The 23,666-nt window shown below is 42.1% G+C and overlaps 1 protein-coding gene across 6 annotated transcripts in view; it reads right to left on the bottom strand.

The window, feature by feature from the left end:
• rab3ip (RAB3A interacting protein (rabin3)) overlaps positions 1-23,666 on the bottom strand; it is a 27,746-nt gene extending 4,080 nt beyond the window's left edge. The window contains exons 1-11 of one of the 6 annotated variants that reach the window (XM_061914343.1): positions 23,398-23,666; positions 14,898-15,014; positions 14,668-14,834; positions 14,413-14,587; positions 14,096-14,191; positions 8,357-8,434; positions 8,023-8,232; positions 7,829-7,957; positions 4,222-4,334; positions 4,105-4,128; positions 3,719-3,818 (exon numbers count right to left, since the gene is read on the bottom strand). In XM_061914343.1, the coding sequence (XP_061770327.1) occupies positions 3,719-3,818; positions 4,105-4,128; positions 4,222-4,334; positions 7,829-7,957; positions 8,023-8,232; positions 8,357-8,434; positions 14,096-14,191; positions 14,413-14,587; positions 14,668-14,834; positions 14,898-14,987 (1,182 nt within the window). In that variant the 5' untranslated portion in view covers positions 14,988-15,014; positions 23,398-23,666. Of the gene's footprint in view, positions 1-3,718; positions 3,819-4,104; positions 4,129-4,221; positions 4,335-7,828; positions 7,958-8,022; positions 8,233-8,356; positions 8,435-14,095; positions 14,192-14,412; positions 14,588-14,667; positions 15,015-20,497; positions 20,862-23,397 lie in introns of those variants that run through there. The other 5 variants (XM_061914344.1, XM_061914347.1, XM_061914345.1 and 2 more) reach the window with 5 other exon arrangements.

Here is a 23,666-nt window from a genome sequence, read left to right as displayed (position 1 = left end):
TGGTTTGGCCGGGGGTGCGACATATACTCAGGAGCAACTTATGTGTGACATTATTAACATGTTAACGTAAAATATCAAATAATATTATTTATCTCATTCGCGGAAGAGACGAAGAAAATGTCAGCAGTCGTCACACACACGTCAACCAATAAGTATTTGGCGGGGGAGGGTCATGGCAGAAGTGCATTGTGGGTCATGGAATGCTAACTGCTATATGCTATATGTTACTGCCGTAGTTATTAAAATGGATCATTTCAACATTGGCGGTAATCTATAAAAAGTGAGAAGGGCTGAAGAAAAATGGCATTGAAAAGGAAATCATGTAGTGCAGATTACGAGCTGGATGTAGTGAAATATGCAGCAGAAAAGGACAAGAGGAAGCGGTGGATACCTTTGGAGTTGGCAGAGTTGTTTAGAAGCAACATCCAGGAAGAAGATTTATGGATTAGGAGTGAGAGATAGTTTGGTAAAGGTATAGCCTGTTCTATATGTTATAGTTATTTGAATGACTCTTACCATAATATGTTAGGTTAACATAGCAGTTGCTTATTTATGCCTCATATAACCTACACTTATTCAGCCTGTTCTTCACTATTCTGTATTTATTTTAAATTGCCTTTCAAATGTCTATTCTTGCTGTTGGCTTTTGTCAAATAAATTTCCCCAAAAAACGTGACTTATACTCCAGTGCGACTTATATATATTTTTTTCCTTCTTTATTATGCATTTTCAGCTGAAGTGACGTAAACTCCAGAGCGATTTATAATCCGAAAAATAGAGTATATCAGAATACATATTCAATAACCACACCCCCCTACACATTTATATTACATATAAGATGTTTGGGTCTAATAGAAGTGTGGAAATTGATGTTCTGTGTACCGCACGCACAGAACAGCAGAGGGTCAAATGTGCGAGAAAATGAGAGCAGACAGTGTTGAGAAACAATGTTGCAACCTTGTGTGGAAACTGCCGGGGCAGAGACACAAAAGAAGAATCCTTGTGGGATGCAGAAACTGGTAGAGAAATTTTCCATGCAACGTTTATATTGTTGTCACTCAGCCAGTGTTTTAATGCCTCAAAATCAAACACTTTTATGTTAAAATACTAAACAGATTTTCACATAAAAGTGTTTGATTGTGAGGCATTAAAAGCCACAAAATGCGACGGATCCATCAGACCAACAAACGCTCGACGAGTAACAACAATATGAACAACTGTTGGATAATGTGCTCAGGCTTTTGTTGACAAAGTGGTGACCCTCACCTCATCCTCGTTTGTGAATGACTGAGCATTTTATGGAAGCTTCTTTTATAGCCAATCATGGCATCCACCTGTTCCCAATTAGCCTGTTCACCTGTGTTCCCAATAAGTGTTGGATGAGCATTCCTCAAATTTCTCAGTCTTTTTTGCCACGTGTGCCCACTTTTTTGGAACATGTTGCAGGCATCAAATCCCAGGTAATTGTAAACAAAATCAAGTGTTCTAGTTCAAACATTAAGGATCTTGTCTTTGAAGTCTATTCAATTGTTGATATGTTCAATATGTTGAAAAGGATTTGCAAATCATTGTATTCTCTTTTTATTTACCATTTATTTACACAAGGTGCCAACTTCACTGCTTTTGGGTTTGGTACTTTGCAGATTGTAAATACAATTGGATAAGGTTTAATGGATAAGACAAACTAAGATGAAACATAAAACACAATTAAGCATATGAAGTCAACTTGTTTTTTCAATTCTACTGGTACGCTAAACCAGGGTTTTTCAACCTTTTTTGAGCCAAATTTTTGCATTTTTTTCATTGAAAAATCGGGAGGCACACCACCAGCAGAATCAAATATTTGGGCATAATCATAGACTATCAGCTGAATTTGAATAGTCACATTAAGAAAATGTGTAAAACCCTGAAGGCCAACCTAAGCCGTTTTAAGATTATAAGAAACTGCTTAACTCTCAGCTGTGCTTTTATTTTTAGGAATTCAATGATTCTTTCACACACATTTTATGGCTTAACTACATGGTCCCAGGCACACCTGTCATCAGGCAAGACCATTGAGTGTCTTTGCAACCGCGCCTTGAAAGTCCTAGACAAGAAAAGTATACAATATCATCATTGCCAAATTTTAACCAAATACAATATTTTAAGTTTTACCAATTTTATTTTGTTACATACAGTCAAAGTGGTTTTTAAATGCTTCAATAACTCTGCTCTGCAAGGCACTTACCGGACTGCAAAGTGGTAGCAGATCTACCACCCGAGCAACGTCAAAAGGCAACTGTTGCATTCCATTCCGTAGAACATCTTTTGCCCAGACTGACTATTTTAATAAAAGGACCACAACTATGGAACTCTTTTCCTGACACTTTGAAATGTATACCTGCTTTTGTCACTATCAAAAAACAAACAAAATGGTGGCTAGTTGAGCAACAATCGTGTTCTCATGTTTAGTTTTTACTAATTTTTACTAATTGGTTCTTATCTAGTTTGCACTTTGTCTGTGTTATTATTATTATTATTGGCTTTTATATAGTTTGCACTTAGTCTGTATTATTTCTATTATCATTATTATCGACTCATTTTGCATTATTTTTATTTTTCTGTTTTAATGATGTTAGATCTGTGTTGTTGTAAGTGAGCTTTGGCTACAAACACTAAGATGCATTCATTGGATAACTGTTTCAGATGTCTATGTTTTTTGTATCTGTCCCTATTTCAAATAAACCTTAACAATAATAATAATAATTTATTAAAAAATGAAACTTAAAGACAATACAAAGTCATGTTGCAATTGTTGGATATGAATTTAACCAATAAACAACGATACATCACTATAGCTCTTGTCTCAAAGTAGGTGTAGTGTCACCACTGTCACATCACGCCCTGACTTATTTGGAGGTTTTTTTGGTGTTTTCTTGTCTCACGCTCCTTTTTTGGTGACTTTTCCTGTTTTGTTGGCATTTTCCTGTTGCAGTTTCATGTCTTCCTTTGAGCGCTATTACCCTGCACCTGTTTTGTTTTAGCAATAAAGAATAATTAAGTTGTTGCTATTTCTTTTTGTGTGGACATTGTTGATTGTCATGTCATGTAGGGATGTACTTTGTGGACGCCGTCTCTGTTCCACAGTAAGTCTTTGCTGTCGTCCAGCATCCTGTTTTTGTAGCCAGTTCAATTTTAGTTTTGTTCTCCATAGTCTTCCCTAAGCCGCAATGATTTTTTTAGGGGCACTCAACTTTTGTTTATTTTTGGTTTAAGCATTAGACACCTTTTTACCTGCACGCTGCCTCCCACTGTCGTCTGAATATTGTGATCATGAAAAAACATGTTCCCGACATCTACAAAGCATTTGTAGATGCCGGGATGTAGGTGACTAGCTGCCACCTACTGATATGGTATGGTATTAGATGGTTACTCTGCCGAGCTCTAGACAGCACAGACACTCAACAAAAAACACATCATTTGCAGACTATAATTACTGCTTTGCAAAAAATATTTTTAACCCAAGTAGGTGTAACTGCATACTCTCCCGCGTCACACCAGACTGTATCTCACGCCACGGCACAGTGGTTGAAAAACACTGCTCTAAACCACTATTGCTAACATGCACTAGCCGATGGTGCTGCTCTTAGATTTTCTTTGCTTGAAAAAGGACATTTCACATCTGTAGGGCTCAGCTTGTGTGCGGTGCCACTTTTGTCCAGCAAGTATTAGTACTCACTCTGTATCTGCAGTACGGCGACACGTAGTAATAGTTGGACGAGTCTCCAAACTTGATTCTGTGCTTGCAGGTTTTGGTCTGACCGCTTAGGGCACACTTCCTGTCACACACACACACACACACACACACACACACACACACACACACACACACACACACACACACACACACACACACACACACACACGTGCTTGTTTACACTCTATTGTGGTACAAACAGCAGCAGCAACAACACATTCCTACAGTTCTACAGTCTGGAAGGCAGGAAGGAAAATAAAAATGGATGAAGGTTCATCTTCTCAGATCTGTGCTAATTCTTGACTTAGGACAAAGAGGGCGGAGCAAAAGATAGGTGGGGGGGAAGAGCTACAGACAGTTAAACTTACGTGACGAGCTCAGGCATTTGCCCGCTGGGAAGAAAAGCGAGGCGAGATGGGCATGAAAGGTTAATTGGCGAGGAAGTGAGGGTCTGAGTGTGTGTGTGTTTGTGTGTGTTCTCTCACTTTGGTCCACCACACTCCACGGCCGAGGCTTTGACTACGGGCAGCGGCTGGAATCCGACCGGCTCCACACTGAGCGTGTTCTGCTCCACAGCTTCCAGGATGGATGACCCCAGCTGAGCGGAGGGAGGGACAGTCAGGAGTGAGTGAAGGACTTCCTGTGACCTTGCCCTCAAGTAGGGCTGGGCGATATGTCGATATACTCCATATATCGCGGGTTTGTCTCTGTGCGATATAGAAAATGACTATGGTGATATTGGAGTATACGTTCTCGCGCAGTTGCTTTTAGCTGCTGGCATTACACTACAGGCTCCTCCCACTCTTTGGTGTCTCTCCTTTCCACAGACAGCAAGCGCACCTTCTTACATTCGTCACATACGTATACAACCTCGCGGAGCAGAGAGGTAGCAGCATGTGTAACATTAGCTGTGTTGCGAGTGGTAATACGAGAGAAAGAAGGTGCCAATCTGGTAAGAAATGAAGGAAGAATTAATTCCCAAGAAAAACAGCAGAGGTCCATCGTCTGGCGGTGGTTTGGCTTCAAGTGGGAAGATGTCGAGCAGACAACCGTAATTTGTCAAGCGTGGGACAAAAGTGTTGCTACAAAAAGTAGCATTACTGCTAATATGTAGCATTATTTGAAAATTCACCTGCTAGAGCAGTGGTTCTCAACCTTTTTCAGTGATGTACCCCCTCTGAACATGTTTTTAATTCAAGTAGCCCCTAATCAGAGCAAAGCATTTTTGGTTGAAAAAATGCTTTTTTAATTCAAGTACCCCCTAATCAGGGCAAAGCATTTTTTCTTGAAAAAAAAGAGAATAAGTAAAATACAGCACTATGTCATCAGTTTCTGATTTATTAAATTGTATAACAGTGACAAATATTGCTCATTTGTAGTGGTCTTTCTTCAACTATTTGGAAAAAAAGATATGAAAATAAGTAAAAACTTGTTGAACAATAAACAAGTGATTTAATTATAAATGTAGATTTCTCCACATAGAAGTAATCATCAACTTAAAGTGCCCTCTTTGAGGATTGTAATAGAGATCCATCTGGATTCATCAACTTAATCCTACACATTTCTTTTTAACATCAATATTTACGGAACATGCCCACAAAAAATCCAGCTGTCAACACTGAATATTGCATTGTTGCATTTCTTTTCACACTTTATGAACTTACATTCATATTTTGTTGAAGTATTACTCAATAAATATATTTATAAAGGATTATTGAATTGTTGCTATTTTTAGAATATTTAAAAAAAATCTCACATACCCCTTGGCATACCTTCAAGTACCCCAAAGGGTAGGCGTACCCCCATTTGAGAACCACTGTGCTAGAGAATGAAGAGTGTTTACTCCACATGTCAACATCTCCATTCGGTGCCACACCAACAAAATGCCGAGGCAACCATTTCCACATCAACACCGTATGAGAGAAATAGTCAACAACTTAAGGAGATAACGTCAGCAGGAAACTACCACAAAGTGATTTGATATCCTATCATGCAGCTCATTTTTATTTGACACTTATTGAAATATCTTGTGTGACATCATGCACAAAAGTGCACTATATTTGTTTTAAACTATTGTAGTGGCGTTCTGTACAAAAAGTGCACTTTAATTTAGTGTTGTTTTGATATGTCATCTTAGTGACATCATGCACAAAAGTGCACTCATAGCTTGTTTTAAAATGTCTCTGACAATCTTGCACTTTCTGTTTTGGAAATGACATGAATGTTTGTGCCACTGCTTAATAAATGTTTAATAAATACAGTTTGGGTCAATTGACTTAGTTGTGATTTCCCTCTCTGCATGAAAGTTTAAAAGTAGCATACAGTTGCGATCAAAATTATTCAACCCCCACACAATTTTGGTGTCTTAGCAAGTTGGACATTTATTTTGTATTATGTTTATAGTCATGTCAAATAAAGATGTGTCAAATAGACAAATGCAACTTAAATTGTAACACTGTATTTTACAAAATACCAAAAAAGGACATTTTTCTTAATATCTCATTGACAAAATGATTCAACCCCCTAGTTCCATGCATCTTTAGTACTTAGTAGAACAGTAATGACATCCTTCAAAGGTGATACATAAGCTTCTTGCAAGCATCTACAGTATTTTAGCCCATTCCTCTTGGGCAAAGGCCTCCAGTTCATTCATATTCTTGGGCTTGTGTGCTGCAACTGCCTTCTTCAAGTCCCATCACAGCTTTTCTAGAGGATTTAGGTCTGGCCACTCCAGAGTCTTCCAGCCCTTCTTCTGCAACCACTCTGATGTTGATTTGGAGGTATGCTTGGGATCCTTGTCCTGTTGGAAGGTCCAATGTCTCCCAAGCCTCAGCTTCCTCACTGACTTCATGACATTTGCAGCTAATATATCCTGCTAGGAAATAGAATTCATAATGCCTTGAACGTGCTGGAGATTCCCGGTACCTGAGGCAGAGAAACAGCCCCAGAGCATGATTGACCCCCACCATGCTTAACAGTAGGCAAGGTGTTCTTCTCTTTGTATGCTTAATTTTTTCTCCTCCAGACATAACGTTGATTCATAGGCCCAAAGAGTTCCACTTTTGTCTCATCACTCCATAGAACAGTTTCCCAAAACCTTTGGGGTTTGTCCAGATGATTTTTGGCATACTGGAGTCTATTTTCTTGTGCCTGGTAGTCAGAAGTGGGGTGCGCCTTGGAGTTCCGGCATGGAGGCCTTCATCTCGTAGTGCGCGCCTTATTGTCTGGGACGAAACCTGCGTTCCCCCCTCTGCAATGTACTGTTGTAGTTCCTCAGCTGTTACCCGGGGGTTTTTCACCACTGTACGCTTCAAATACTGGACAGCAGTTGCACACAGCATCCTCTTTCTACCACGCCCAGGTAGTGTTTCCACTGTGCCTTTAGCTTTAAACTTGCAAATTATGCTCCCAACTGTGTCTCTTGGAATGTGTAATGTCTTTGCTATTTTCTTATATCCATATCCTTTCTTATGAAGAGAAATTACCTCCTCTCTTGACTTCTTTGACCACTCCCTGGACTTCACCATGTTGCAAATACACCACTGACCATCTACAAGAAGCTGAGCGTCACAGTCTTTTTCAATCAGTTTAATTGTTGCTCGTTATGGTTCTAATCACATCTACAGGTGTTTTCAACACCTGATTGAAAAGACCTTATTCAAATTATGTTCTTAGGAGTTATGATCTTCAAGGGGTTGAATAATTTTGTCAATGAGATATTAAGAGAAATGACACTGTTTGGTATGTTACAAAATATGCTGTAATTCAAGCTGCATTTGTCTATTTGACACATCTTTATTTGATATGATTATAAACAAAATACGGAATAAATGTCCAATTTGCTAAAACACCAAAATTGTGTGTGGATGAATAATATTGATCACAACTGTATATTAATGCAGTATGAAGAAGAATGTTTAAATACATAGAATCATCCTACTGCTGTGATTATATGCATCAAGTGTTCATTCAAGGCTATGGCAAAATATGAAGATACATATGGTGTATCGTGATATGGCCTAAAAATATGGAGATATTAAAAAAAGGCCATATCGCCCAGCTCTACCCTGAAGGAAGTTTGTGTATCAGTACCTCGCTCTTGCTGAAGGTGAGGCACGGGTAGATGTCCTCACGGTAAACGCGCTCCAGGAAGCAGCAGCAGCGGTCCAGCGTGGGCTCCTCCTTCCAGGCCTTGAACTCTGTGAAGAGCTGAGGGTCCGCCTGCACGTGCAGAGACAGTCATGTGACCTCCAGTAACTTCCAGACCTCAGGATCCACTCGCTGACCTCTCGACACTCGCGTACAATGGGCTGCGTGGCCGAAGGGTCGGGTTGCGTTCCCAAGATGGCAGAAGAGGTGCTCTTGTTCCTGCTGTGGCCCTTTCTGAATGGAGTCTTCCCCCCTGCGCCCACAAGAGGAAGTTCGCCGACAGGCGACGTCGGGGAGGAAAGAACGAGAGTCTTTAGGGCCTGCACCTCTGCTTGGAGGACATCGATCTGAGAAAAAGGAGACGAAGCGCTCATTTATTTAATAGCACCAAATAATCACCAATAAACTTCATGATTTGCTCTCATCTTCAAAAAAATCATTCATTAGTTGATATTTATTGGATGTGCTCACCTTGTCCAAAGCTTCTTTCAGCTGCTTCTCAGCATGGGCCTGTTTGATGTTGGCCTCTCTCACCATCTTGTGGGCCTCCTAAAACACACACACACACACACACACACACACAAACACACACACACACACACACACACACACACACACACACACACACACACACACACACACACACACACACACACACACACACACACACACACACACACAGAGTTGATTAGCAAACAGTGAAAAATGTTCCACATAAAACAATAAAACTAGAACACAACTAAAAACCCTGTTTCCATATGAGTTGGGAAATTGTGTTAGATGTAAATATAAACAGAATACAATGATTTGCAAATCCTTTTCAAGCCATATTCAGTTGAATATGCTACAAAGACAACATATTTGATGTTCAAACACATAAACTTTATTTTTTGTGCAAATAATCATTAACTTTAGAATTTGATGCCAGCAACAAGGGACAAAGAAGTTGGGAAAGGTGGCAATAAATACTGATAAAGTTGAGGAATCCTCATCAAACACTTATTTGGAACATCCCACAGGTGTGCAGGCTAATTGGGAACAGGTGGGTGCCATGATTGGGTATAAAAGCAGCTTCCCAAAAAATGCTCAGTCTTTCACAAGAAAGGATGGGGTGAGGTACACCCCTTTGTCCACAACAGTTTAAGAACAACCTTTCTCAAAGTGCAATTGCAAGAAATTTAGAGATTTCAACATCTACGCTCCATAATATCATCAAAAGGTTCAGAGAATCTGGAGAAATCACTCCACGTAAGCGGCATGGCCGGAAACCAACATTGAATGACCGTGACCTTCCATCCCTCAGACAGCACTGTATCAAAAACAGACATCAATCTCTAAAGGATATCACCACATGGGCTCAGGAACACTTCAGAAAACCACTGTCACTAAATACAGTTCATCGCTTCATCTGTAAGTGCAAGTTAAAGCTCTGCTATGCAAAGCGAAAGCCATTTATCAACAACATCCAGAAACGCTGCCGGCTTCTCTGGGCCCGAGATCATCTAAGATGGACTGATGCAAAGTGGAAAAGTGTTCTGTGGTCTGACAAGTCCACATTTCAAATTGTTTTTGGAAATACTCGACACGGTGTCATCCGGACCAAACGGGAAGCGAACCATCCAGACTGTTATCGACACAAAGTGTAAAAGCCAGCATGTGTGATGGTATGGGGGTGCATTAGTGCCCAAGGCATGGGTAACTTACACATCTGTGAAGGCACCATTAATGCTGAAAGGTACATACAGGTTTTGGAACAACAAATGCTGCCATCTAAGCGTCGTCTTTTTCATGGACGCCCCTACTTATTTCAGCAAGACAATGCCAAGCCACATTCAGCACGTGTTACAACAGTGTGGCTTCGTAAAAAAAAGAGTGCGGGTACTTTCCTGGCCCGCCTGCAGTCCAGGCCTGTCTCCCATGGAAAATGTGTGGTGCATTATGAAGCGTAAAATACGACAGCGGAGACCCCGGACTGTTGAAGGACTGAAGCTCTACATAAAACAAGAATGGGAAAGAATTCCACTTTCAAAGCTTCAACACTTAGTTTCCTCAGTTCCCAAACCTTTATTGAGTGTTGTTAAAAGAAAAGGTGATGTAACACAGTGGTGAACATGCCCTTTCCCAACTACTTTGGCACGTGTTGCAGCCATGAAATTCTAAGTTAATTATTATTTGCAAAAAAATAATAAAGTTTATGAGTTTGAACATCAAATATGTTGTCTTTGTAGCATATTCAACTGAATATGGGATGAAAAGGATTTACAAATGATTGTATTCCGTTTATATTTACATCTAACACAATTACCCAACTCATATGGAAACGGGGTTTGTATTAAAGGAGGAAGAGCATCAAGTTCATAAGGCACAAATACAGGCTCTACCTGTTGGCCCTTATAAACACATATTAACGTACTTGAGGTCAGTACTACTAGCAAGACGTGTGCTTATGCGGGGTAGTTTGAGAATGAAGTATAAATTAAGAATGTAACAATAAAACGGTATATTGATAAACCGCGGTATAACTCTCGACGGTTAGTATAAGCGTTTTAAATTTAAATGATTGTAAAACTATGATTGATAACACTTTGATAAACTCCAGGTACGGTGATATTGCTCATTTTTCTGAAGAAACATGCTAGCTTATTTTTTTTTAACAATTGAAAAACACTTAAAATACCTTTAAAAATAAAACAGAAGAAGATCATAATCAAACACTCTAACATAAAAACAAATAAGTCTCTTAAGTAGCCAGAACAATATTTAATATTCATTTTGCCAATGAAAGTATATTGTGTGTTTAAAAATAGTTTTAAATAAAACCTGCTTAAAAGATTTTAGTGTTTAAGTACTTTAAGCACAGTCAACAATTTTGGTCACAATAACCGTGATATGAAATGTTCATATCGTTACATCCCTAATGCAGGACTACAAAGCAGGATATTTCCTCGCCATATGTTGAGCACTGAGTACAAATATGCAGTACTACCAGGATTTGTGTTCATCCAGGATACTTTGAGAATTAAATACAGATATACCTCAACACAAAGCAGGATTTGTTTAGCCAGGATCATTTAAGCATTATGGACAGTATTATTATGAATTATATTTTATAGAGATGTCCGATAATAGCTTTTTGCCGATATCTGACATTCCGATATTGTCCAACTCTTAACTACCGATTCCGATATCAACCGATAGTGATATATACAGTGGTGGAATTAACGCATTATTATGCTTAATTTTGTTGTGATGCCCCTCTGGATGCATTAAACTATGTAACAAGGTTTTCCAAAATAAATCAACTCAGGTTATGGAAACAAATGCCAACATGGCACTGCCATATTTATTATTGAAGTCACAAAGTGCATTATTTTTTTTAACATGCTTCAAAACAGCAACTTGGAATTTGGGACATGCTCTCTCTGGGAGAGCATGAGGAGGTGAGGTGGGCAGGGACGGGGTGTATATTGTAGCATCCCGGAAGAGTTAGTGCTGCAAGGAGTTCTGGGTTTTTGTTCTGTTGTGTTTATGTTGTGGTACGGTGCGGATGTTCTCCGGAAATGTGTTTGTCATTCTTGTTTGGTGTGGGTTCCAAGTGTGGCGCGTATTTGTAACAGTGTTAAAGTTGTTTACACGGCCACCCTCAGTGTGACCTGTATGGCTGTTGACCAAGTATGCATTGCATTCACTTGTGTGTGTGAAAAGCCTTAGATATTATGTGACTGGGCCGGCACGCAGTTGCAGTGCCTTTGAGGCACGCCCCCAATATTGTTGTCTGGGTGGAAATCGGGAGAATGGTTGCCCTGGGAGATTTTCGAGAGGGGGACTGAAATTCGGGAGTCTCGTGGGAAAACGGGAGGGTTGGAAAGTATGACTGGGAGACGCAACTGTGCCGTACTTCTTCCTACGTCCTTGTACCACTACGTACAGCGGCGTTTTAAAAAGTCATACATTTTACTTTTTGAAACCGATATTTTCCGATATTACATTTTAAAGCATTTATTGCCCAATAATATCGGCAGTCCGACATCTCTATTATATTATAATAAATATAGATATTGTAATGTATATACATATATACACACACACACACATATATATTATGATATAATATACATACATATATATTATATATGATATATATTATATATTAGAGCATTAGGTACAGATATGCAGTACTACTAGCAGGACTGGCTTTATAAGAATTAAGTACAGATCTACAGTATGAAGCAGGTCAACAATTGTGCGAGGGCTAACATGCAGGCTTTTTTCCGGAATACAAGATTAATCCGCCAACTAACCAATAAGAGATCACAACTTATGAAAAACGTGCCCACTTACCAATCAGTTGTTGGTAAAAATTAGGTCATGGTTTCTTTACAATCTGCTGAGCTCAGTAAGGACAGTAGGAATAAAAAGATGTTCCAGTGTTTTCTCCATGATTGTTACACAACATTACTGCCACAAGTAGATTGCAGTCTTGTGGGAAAACACTTGTATGAGAACTAGGAATGTGTACTGTTCACATTAGAACAGATACAGCACCGATTCCCAGGTACCGGTTCTCAACGGCACTCAATTCTGTACTTTGGTGTGTGTTTATGTGGTGATAAGTAATTGTTCAATGATAAAATCATTTTCAATGTAACAATTACCAGTTAGCCAATAACCAAATTTGGACGCATTGAAATGGCCACATATACCAGCTAGTGCTAATCAGTAGCATTCATACATTTGATTGAGCGAAAGCATTTTTAAAAGTGTAGTGTTTTCAAACATGCATGCTTGTTTTGCTAGCATGGAAAACTCAACAATAGGAATACGCCGGTTCGCTGTTTAAATCTCCAACCGGACTTGACGTCACGTACAACAAAGGTGTCAAAATATTAGGGGTGTAAGAATTAATGTGACCAAACTGATGACTGATGGCGATGACGCCACAGACGGGCAGACAGGACCTGAACAACCTTTAACGCCCTTATCGTTAAGTGGTAAACTTCAGAAAAAGTCTAAAAATCTGAAATCCAATGTTTTCTGTGTTGATGTTGGATTGATACTTATCTTCCGAAAGGCAAACTTGACAAGCACAGATTGATATAGTTCACAAATGTCAAACTTAAGGCCCGGGGGCCAGATCTGGTCTGCCACATCCATTTAAAGTGAAGAAATAATGTGTAAATAAAGTACCGTATCTTTTTTTTAGTAAATGTATTACAAAGATAAACGTACTGCATACAATTACATATATGTACACTTTAATCATCTATAATAACAAAACAAAATATATCATCATACATTTTAAAACAATGTTAAGATAAATACTGAAATATCTGTTTTGAGTTGAAATTTCAAAGCTAGTCATCCAATCATACAAAAAATTTACAGTAAACATTTTTTCACAGTAAAATACAGTTTGAATATAAGTAATCAGCATCAAGGGTTGGAATTGGGAGTTAAATCACCAAAAATTATTCCCGGGCGCGGCCACCGCTGCTGCTCTCTGCTCCCCTCACCTCCCAGGGGGTGCAGAGAATAATTTCGCCACACCTAGTGTTTGTGTGTGTGTGTGTGTGTGTGTGTGTGTGAGTGTGTGTGTGTGTGTGTGGCAATCATTGCTACTTTAACCTAATAATACACTTAAAACACAACTGTAGATCTTACAGTATAAAATGCATGAATGTTTACGTAACAAAAACAGTATTACCATTTTTCGATTCCATTTAATATAATTTCATGTATTTTTTTATTTCATATGCTGTAAAAAAAACAAAAACCCTGCAAATAGTACGGTAAAATTGTGGCGACTGAGCTGCCAGTTTGATTCTGATTTATAAAGATTTGGTTTTGTGCGGCATACGTTAAAAAGTCACATGTTTTATATATACACATTTATATTCATACTCTATATTATTCACTGTTAAAAGTGGCCCAATCATAACTGCGATGTGGCCTACAATGACAACAAGTTTGACACGCCTGATATAGTTGAATCTGAGGAATATAAATCGATGTATCGATTATTAGTTACACTTTTGAAATATGTTACCCTTTGATTATATACGAATTGGTACCTAATTTAGTCTGCCACTATAAAAGTACCAAATTTGGCCCCCATCCCATATGACTTTCCCCAGTCAGTCAAAGAGTGACATGATGCCTCTGAGCAAACAGGAAAAAGGAAGTACAGGGGATGGCAGGAAGCGCACCGACCTGGAAGAGGCTGGCGGTGAGTTCCTCCAGCTCCTGGCCGAGCTGATCTCGCACTTTTGACAACCTCTCACACTCCTCATCCTTTAACTGCAGCTCCTTGCACGCACACACACACACACACACACACACACACACACACACACACACACACACACACACAGGCAGCCAACAATGGTCAAATCATAACACGACAACAAAGACATGGAAAATGAAAGAATCAGTGAGCAAAATCATAATCGATGACAAGAAAACACACACACACACTTCCACATTTACACACAAACACACGCAGGTTGACTGACAGCCGTAAGTCTTACCCTCTGGGCCTTGGCGAGTTCCTCCTTCAGACGCTCGTATCCTTTCTCGCGCACCTCCATGACTGACGGGCTGCGGAGGCGTGAAAGGCTGTTGCTCAGTACGCTGCACTCCTCGCCATCCTCCCCAGACAGGAAGTTGGCCTCCGCCGCCGCCGCCGCCTCCTGGCCTTGCACGCTGTGAAGCGTCGCCACGGAAAGGAGAGTGTTCCGCTACATCATAGCTGACATGCTCCTCCATGACGTCAAGCACCTTACCTTCCATTGTGGCCGTGTCGCGGCGTGGAGTAGACGGGCTGCGTGGGGAGCTGGTCGGCCCGCAGGGAAGAGCGGAGGCCAGCTGGGGGCGGTCCTAAGGCGTGAGTGCGGTACAGAGAGGACGGCGGGGTGCTGTGGAGTGCGGGGGGCCGCTGCTCTGCTTGGTTCTGCAGGAAACAGAAAAAAAGAATTTGGCTTGGATGCGAGTCGGGGATCGACTTTTCACCCACCTGCAGGTCAGGTGTGGTTGGCGAGGTCAGGTTGACCTCATGGAAGCCTTCCAGAGTTTCGGGGTTAGCAGGACCACCGCTGCAGGCCATGGCAGCTGCCGTGGTTCATCCTTCAGTCTGCAGGCGAGAGGAGAGTTGAGTAAAGTGGTGCACTGGGACTCTGCCCACGTATTACTTTGCAGCGTTGTGAAGACAGCTTGACCAACAGGTCCAGATTCCGGGTATGTTCACAACTGTTGCACGCGCTCAAGACTTTGTGTGTGCTAAGTGGGAGTGTACCTAACTCAGAACAAACAAGGCGTGCTGCCGTTCCAAGGCCACAATGTAGCGTTCATGATGTTACCGTGTGGACGACACCTTCAACCGTATTGTAGCCTCACGGACCTGACAACTCTGTCGCCATGGAGACCAGCCATGGTAACATGACACAGAGAAGGATGCAGTACAGATCCTGTTACACACTTGAAGACCACTTTAAAACAACATCACATGACTGTAGGTCCTAAAACACAGAAGGGGTTTAAATCAGCTGTCTGCAGGCAAACAAAGGCCTGTTGTCCAAGTCTCCACGCAGCTGAAATGATTGATAATCTAATCACGCTGCAAACTACACACGTGACAGCTCTCACTGACCACAAATAGTCTGCATTGTTTAAAAAAAAAACACACTGATCTGTCACTAATAGGGATGTAACAATATTGTAGGTGAAAATTTCAAATTCCTCACAATAATGTGTGACGTGTCAAACAAAATCTTGGTGAGTGTAGTTTTGGTCCGGTGCTTTTGCATTGGCCCGTCTGAAAACAAACTACATCCCCCATAATCCTCTACCTGCAAGGTAGTGGCGTGCAACGCTGTAAAGGGGAGGAAAGAAGGAAGCAAGCAGTGCCGTAAAGGGGAAGAAAGAAGGAAGCAAGCGACCGGGAGAAGTGTGTTCGTAGTAGATAACAGTACTTGTTTTCTTATGGACATTACCTCAACATTTCATCAAAATTCACCCATAACAGATTGAGGACAAACAAACACTGGCAAAAACATCATCTCTTTGGCGGACAAAATAAAGTCTCCATACTTAATTTAAGTATGATGTATTTGCATTGAGGGCTGGAGGATATGCTGAAAACTGTATCACAAAAAATGCATTTTTAGACGATATGCCTGAGCGGCTAGGAGGTAGTGACAAACTGGATTAGAAAGGACAGATTTTAAAATATAATAATGATTTAAAAAAAAAAATATATATATATATATATATATATATTCCATTTGGGTCCAAATATATATACATGTATAATTATTAGTTTTTCCTTTAACGTGGGAATTCCCGCGGGCCGGATTTTGGACGCAGGCGGGTTGCAACTACTTTGTTTGAGCAATCAAGAATATTTCAGTAGTTTTTATACTTCTTTGTGGAGACATTGTTGATTGTCATATCCTGTTTGGATGTAAATTGTCTTTGCTCCACAGAAAGTCTTTGCTGTTGTCCAGCATTCTGTTTTTGTTTACTTTGTAGCCAATTCCCTTTTAGTTGTGTTCTGCATTGCCTTCACTTATTTTTGGTTTAAGCATCCATCATCCATCCATTTTCTACCGCTTACTCCCTTTTTGGGTTGCGGGGCGGCTGGTGCCTATCTCAGCTACAATCCGGAGGAAGGCGGGGTACACCCTGGACAAGTCGCCACCTCATCACAGGGCCAACACAGATAGACAGACAACATTCAGACACTAGGGACCATTTAGTGTTGCCAATCAACCTATCCCTGGGGATGCACCTGGGGATAGGCCCCTCCCACCTCCAAAGACATGCACCTGGGGATAGGCCCCTCCCACCTCCAAAGACATGCACCTGGGGATAGGCCCCTCCCATCTCCAAAGACATGCACCTGATTGGCAGCACTAAATGGTCCCTAGTATGTGAATGTGAGTGTGAATGTTGTCTGTCTGTGTTGGCCCTGCGATAAGGTGGTGACTTGTCCAGGGTCTACGCCGTTGTCTGTCTATCTGTGTGCAGGGTCTATGCTGCCTTACACCCGATTGTAGCTGAAATAGGCTCCAGCACCCCCTGCGACCCCGAAAGGGATAAGCCGTAGACAATGGATGGATTGATGGATTACTGGTTTGCAAAAAATACTTTGAAGCCAAATAGGTGAAATGAGATCATCTCCCACGGCACACCAGACGCAATTGAAATTTGGCGTGGCGAAGTTGGGAGACTGGCCGCGCCAGCAACCTGAGGGTTCCTGGTTCGATCCCCACCTTCTACCATCCTACTCACGTCTGTTGTGTCCTTGAGAAAGACACTTCACCCTTGCTCCTGATGGGTCCTGGTGAGCACTGTGCATGGCAGCTCCTGCCATCAGTGTGTGAATGTGTGTGTGGAAATAGTCTCAAAGCACTTTGAGTCCCTTCAAAAAAAGGTAGAAAAGTGCTATACAAGTACAACCCATTTGAACAACACTGGTATAAACAACGCCAACACTGTCATAAAGCTGTGCCATATAGTGAGACCACAATAAACAACAATCACAATTAGATTTCGGGAGAATATTTGCACTGCAACACAACACTAGTCTAAAAACCATCTGACACATCATTTTGTTAATGTTTTATTGTGTATAGTTAATTCCCAGACAACATATTTCTACTCAAACTCTAAACTCTTAAGGCCCAAGCTGTTTGTTTACACACTTTTTTTTCCCTCTCTTTGCTATTTGGGCTTATTGGACCTGAATTAGAATAAAAACTAAGAATCATCTTTTTTAGTCCATAAGTAACAAACGTGCACTTCATGTTTAGTGACATGCTAATTCTTATTTTTACACTTCTTTTTCCCCCCCAAATTCCATTGTATGTAATACTCTTCAGACACCACCAGATGGCAGTATAAGTGTCCACATAAGTGGCCATAAGACCCCAATTCAGTAGTGTACACAATTTTGGATATAAGAGCTAAAATGTGCTGTCCACACATGTGGCCAACAAAGCCTTTAGAGCAGGGGTCTCAAACGCAATTTACCTGGGGGCCACTGGATGCAGAGTCTGGGTGAGGCTGGGCCACAAGAAAAGTTTTCTTTAAATTTTTTGCATACTCATCAGCATGTTTAGTTGTATAATGACTTTTCAAATTGTATTCCTTGTGCAGCGCAACTTTCTCTGTGCAAATAAGACACGTCGGGCTGCCCTGTGCTCAATGAAGAAATATTGCATCTCCCACTTTTCCTGGAATTGTCTTTGCTCATCACTAACCCTTCTCTTCACTGCAGGCTTTGAAAAAGACATGTTTGGGGTTGTGGAACATATTTATATTTAGCCGAAGCATGGAGAACATTGTTATTTCTGCAATGTGTGTGGTTTCGCTTTTCCTCCCAACAGCTGGGGGTCGGCCGATAATAGCTGGGAAAATACCGGGATAGCGAGCACAAAGAAGTGAGGGCTCCCGGAGCGTTGTATAGAAATATAAGTAGTGTTCATCATGTGAGGCAATGCAAATTAAACAATAAAAAAACAAATAAGGGTTTGAATTGGTCCAGGTCATCGGGGACTGTTATTACTGACGGACAGGTGTCACGGCGTGACTGTAGCCAGGCATGTAAGAAAACCCTCGTCTCCATGGCAACGTCTCTGTCGCTTTCACTCATTTGCTGCTTTTCCACTAATGCAGGGGTAGGCAACCCAGAATGTTGAAAGAGCCATTTTGGACCCAAATAAGACAACGCTGTCAAGCGCCATTCATATAAAAATCACGGGCTGCACGAACATTAAAGTCCTACTGAAAGCCACTACTAGCCACCACGCAGTCTGATAGTTTATATATCAGTGATGAAATATTAACATCGCAACACATGCCAATATGGCCGCTTTAGTTTACTAAATTACAATTTTAAATTTTGCGCGGAAGTATCATGCTAAAACGTCGCGGTATGATGACGTGTATGATGACACGTATGATGACATGTATGATGACATGTATGATGACACGTATGATGACATGTATGATGACACGTATGACGAAACGTATGATGACGTGTATGATGACACGTATGATGATGTGTATGACATGTATGATGATGCGTATGATGACATGTATGATGACACGTATGATGACATGTATGATGACATGTATGATGACGTGTATGATGACGTGTATGATGACACGTATGATGACATGTATGATGACATGTATGATGACACGTATGATGACATGTATGATGACACGTATGATGACATGTATGATGACGTGTATGATGACATGTATGATGACACGTATGATGACACGTATGATGACACGTATGATGACACGTATGATGACGTGTATGATGACGTGTATGACGACGTGTATGATGACACGTATGATGACACGTATGATGACACGTATGATGACATGTATGATGACGTGTATGATGACGTGTATGATGACACGTATGATGACGCGTATGATGACGCGTATGATGACGCGTATGACGCGTATGATGACGTGTATGATGACGTGTATGATGACGTGTATGATGACACGTATGATGACACGTATGATGACGTGTATGATGACGTGTATGATGACAAGTATGATGACACGTATGATGACACGTATGATGACATGTATGATGACACGTATGATGACACGTATGATGACATGTATGATGACACGTATGATGACACGTATGATGACACGTATGATGACATGTATGATGACATGTATGATGACACGTATGATGACACGTATGATGACACGTATGATGACACGTATGATGACACGTATGATGACACGTATGATGACACGTATGATGACATGTATGATGACACGTAGGATGACATGTATGATGACACGTATGATGACATGTATGATGACATGTATGATGACACGTATGATGACATGTATGATGAGATGTATGATGACATGTATGATGACATGTATGATGACACGTATGATGACGTGTATGATGACACGTATGACGTGTATGATGACACGTATGATGACGTGTATGATAACACGTATGATGACACGTATGATGACACGTATGATGACATGTATGATGACACGTATGATGACGTGTATGATGACATGTATGATGACAAGTATGATGACACGTATGATGACAAGTATGATGACACGTATGATGACATGTATGATGACACGTATGATGACGTGTGTGATGACACGTATGATGACATGTATGATGACACGTATGATGACGTGTATGATGACACGTATGATGACACGTATGATGACATGTATGATGACACGTATGATGACACGTGCGCGTGACGTCATGGATTGTAGCAGACATTTTTTTCCAGCCCGATCCCAGCTATACGTAGTCTGCTTTAATCGCATAATTCCACAGTATTCTGGACATCTGTGTTGCTGAATCTTTTGCAATGTGTTCAATTAATGATGGAGACGTCAAAGAAGAAAGACGTAGGTGGGAAGCGGTGTATTGCAGCTGACTTTAGCAACACAAACACAGCCGGTGTTTCCTTGTTTACATTCCCGAAGGTGAAGCTTTACTATGGAACAGAGCGGTCAAGCGAACATGGTTCCCGACCACATGTCAATTGGCAGGTTTCGGTGAGAAAATTGTGGTAATAAGTTGGCTCTTACCGTAGACATGAGCGGAGCTTGCGTCCTTCATCGTGCACCTGTCAAAGAGGCAGCTGCGGACTGTCTTGCCTCCTCCGACCGGCTGCCCCTGAACGTGGAATGCTTCCATAGTGGAGGAGGGGAAAATAAATCTCAGCCCGGTCCGACCGACTGCCTTCACTTCACCCCGTCGAGAAACATGGCTTCCCTCAGAGACACTGGCGGTCACCACACCCGTGGCCACACCTCTCCAACTTTCAGGTACGACCATATAATCTCACTAAAACACCAGTAACACAATAAGCAGAATTATCCTAGTAAATGTGTCTAATAACATCTGAATCGCTCCCACTGCTCTGTCATTTTTTTTTTTCCTTAGACCTACACTCTCACTTTCCTCATCCACAAATCTTTCATCCTCGCTCAAATTAATGGGGAAATCATCGCTTTCTCGGTCCGAATCGTTCTCGCTGCTGGTGGCCATGATTGTAAACAATGTTCAGATGTGAGGAGCTCCACAACCCGTGATGTCACGCGCACATCGTCTGCTACTTCCGGTACAGGCAAGGCTTTTTTATTAGCCACCAAAAGTTGTGAACTTTATCGTGGATGTTCTCTACTAAATCCTTTCAGCAAAAATATGGCAATATCGCAAAATGATGAAGTATGACACATAGAATGGAGCTGCTATCCCCGTTTAAATAAGAACATCTCATTTCAGTCTTCCCGGTAAGGTTTATCCAGGTGTACTGGAGAGGAGGCTACGCCGGATAGTCCAACCTCGGATTCAGGAGGAACAGTGTGGTTTTGGTCCTGGTGGTGGAACTGTGGACCAGCTCTAGACTCTGGGCAGGGTCCTTGAGTGTGCATGGGAGTTTGCCCAACCAGTCTACATGTGCTTTGTGGACTTGGAGAAGGCATTGGACCGTGTCCCTCGGGAAGTCCTGAGGGGAGTGCTCAGAGAGTATGGGGTATGGGACTGTCTGATTGTGGCGGTCCGCTCCCTGTATGATCAGTGTCAGAGCTTGGTCCGCATTGCCGGCAGGAAGTCGGACACGTTTCCAGTGAGGGTTGGACTCCACCAAGGCTGCCCTTTGTCACCCATTCTGTTCATAACTTTTATGGACAGAATTTCTAGGCGCAGTCAAGGCGTTGAGGGGATCTGGTTTGGTGGCTGCAGGATTAGGTCTCTGCTTTTTGCAGATGATGTGGTCCTGATGGTTTCATCTGGCCAGGATCTTCAGCTCTCACTGGATCGGTTCGCAGCAAAGTGTGAAGCGACCGGGATGAGAATCAGCACCTCCAAGTCCGAGTCCATGGTTCTTGCCCGGAAAAGGGTGGAGTGCCATCTCCGGGTTGGGGAGGAGACCCTGCCCCAAGTGGAGGAGTTCAAGTACCTCGGAGTCTTGTTCACGGGTGAGGGAAGAGTGGATCGTGAGATCAACAGGCGGATCGGTGCGGCGTCTTCAGTAATGCGGACGCTGTATTGATCCGTTGTGGTGAAGAAGGAGCTGAGCCGGAAGGCAAAGCTCTCAATTTACCGGTCGATCTACGTTCCCATCCTCACCTATGGTCATGAGCTTTGGGTCATGACCGAAAGGATAAGATCACGGGTACAAGCGGCCCAAATGAGTTTCCTCCGCCGGGTGGCGGGTCTCTCCCTTAGAGATAGGGTGAGAAGCTCTGTCATCCGGGAGGAACTCAAAGTAAAGCCGCTGCTCCTTCACATGGAGAGGAGCCAGATGAGGTGGTTCGGGCATCTGGTCAGGATGCCACCCGAACGCCTCCCTAGGGAGGTGTTACGGGCACGTCCGACCGGCTGGAGGCCACGGGGAAGACCCAGGACACGTTGGGAAGACTATGTCTCCCAGCTGGCCTGGGAACACCACGGGATTCCCCGGGAAGAGCTGGATGAAGTAGCTGGGGAGAGGGAAGTCTGGGCTTTCCTGCTTAGGCTGCTGCCCCCGCGACCCGACCTCGGATAAGCGGAGGAAGATGGATGGATGGAATCTCATTTCAGTAGGCCTTTAAAAAAGGTAAAATTGGAGCCCTGTAGTTAGCCCCCGAGCTAACAAGCTAAATAAGGGTTAACGTAAAGAAGGTAACGGGGTCGGCTAGCATGCCAATGTTTGCTAGGTGGCTAACGACACATGCTAACTGCTGCTAACACAACACACATGCTAACTGCTGCTAACACAACACACACGTTAACTGCTGCTAACACAATACACATGCTAACCGCTGCTAACACAACACACATGCTAACTGCTGCTAACACAACACACATGTTAACTGCTGCTAACACAACACAGATGCTAACTGCTACTACCACAACACAGATGCTAACTGCTGCTACCACAATACACATGCTAACACAACACACATGCTAACACAACACACATGCTAATACAACACACATGCTAATGTTTGCTAGGTGGCTAACGACATATGCTAACCGCTGCTAACAAAACAAACATGTTAACTGCTGCTAACACAACACACATGCTAACTGCTGCTACCACAATACACATGCTAACTGCTGCTAACACAACACACATGCTAATGTTTGCTAGGTGGCTAACGACACATGCTAACTGCTGCTAACACAACACACATGCTAATATTTGCTAGGTGGCTAACGACACATGCTAACTGCTGCTACTACAACACACACTTATTTAGCATTCAGTCGACGGCCATTTAGGCCAAACTAAGATAATTCTAAAGACTTGTCCTGGTGTCAAGTTGGTGTTATAACTACATAAAAACCACACAACTCCAACATATGTCAAGCAGTCACTTAGCATTATATCCGTTAATCGCTTCTGGTGTCCTGCTGACATTATAGCAGCAAAACAGGACGATTCAATGACACAAAGTAAGCGTCGTACTGTGAAAATAAAATGAAACAAATGACTTACTTGGATGCAAAACCTGCAGGAAAAGCTGTCAAGCTGCAAAAACAAAAAGGAGGTTCCGACGTCCGATACTGGGCGCATGGAGGCTACTTCTCCATGCTGCTGTCATTCAGTTAGCAGCCTGGCCGAGTAGGAGCTGCACTCTCCCGGGCAGGTGCGGGCACAGACACCGGGCTAGAGTCCCGGGTAGGAAGCCGACAAAGAGGAGTCAGCAGCGGCGGAGGTGGTTATTGACGCAGCCTGGAGCTGGGTCGCAGCGGTACACACGTCGA

Source organism: Nerophis ophidion, linkage group LG10 (assembly GCF_033978795.1).
Source record: "Nerophis ophidion isolate RoL-2023_Sa linkage group LG10, RoL_Noph_v1.0, whole genome shotgun sequence".
NCBI classification, from domain to species: domain Eukaryota; kingdom Metazoa; phylum Chordata; class Actinopteri; order Syngnathiformes; family Syngnathidae; genus Nerophis; species Nerophis ophidion.
This window is presented reverse-complemented; position numbering and strand designations above follow the sequence as displayed.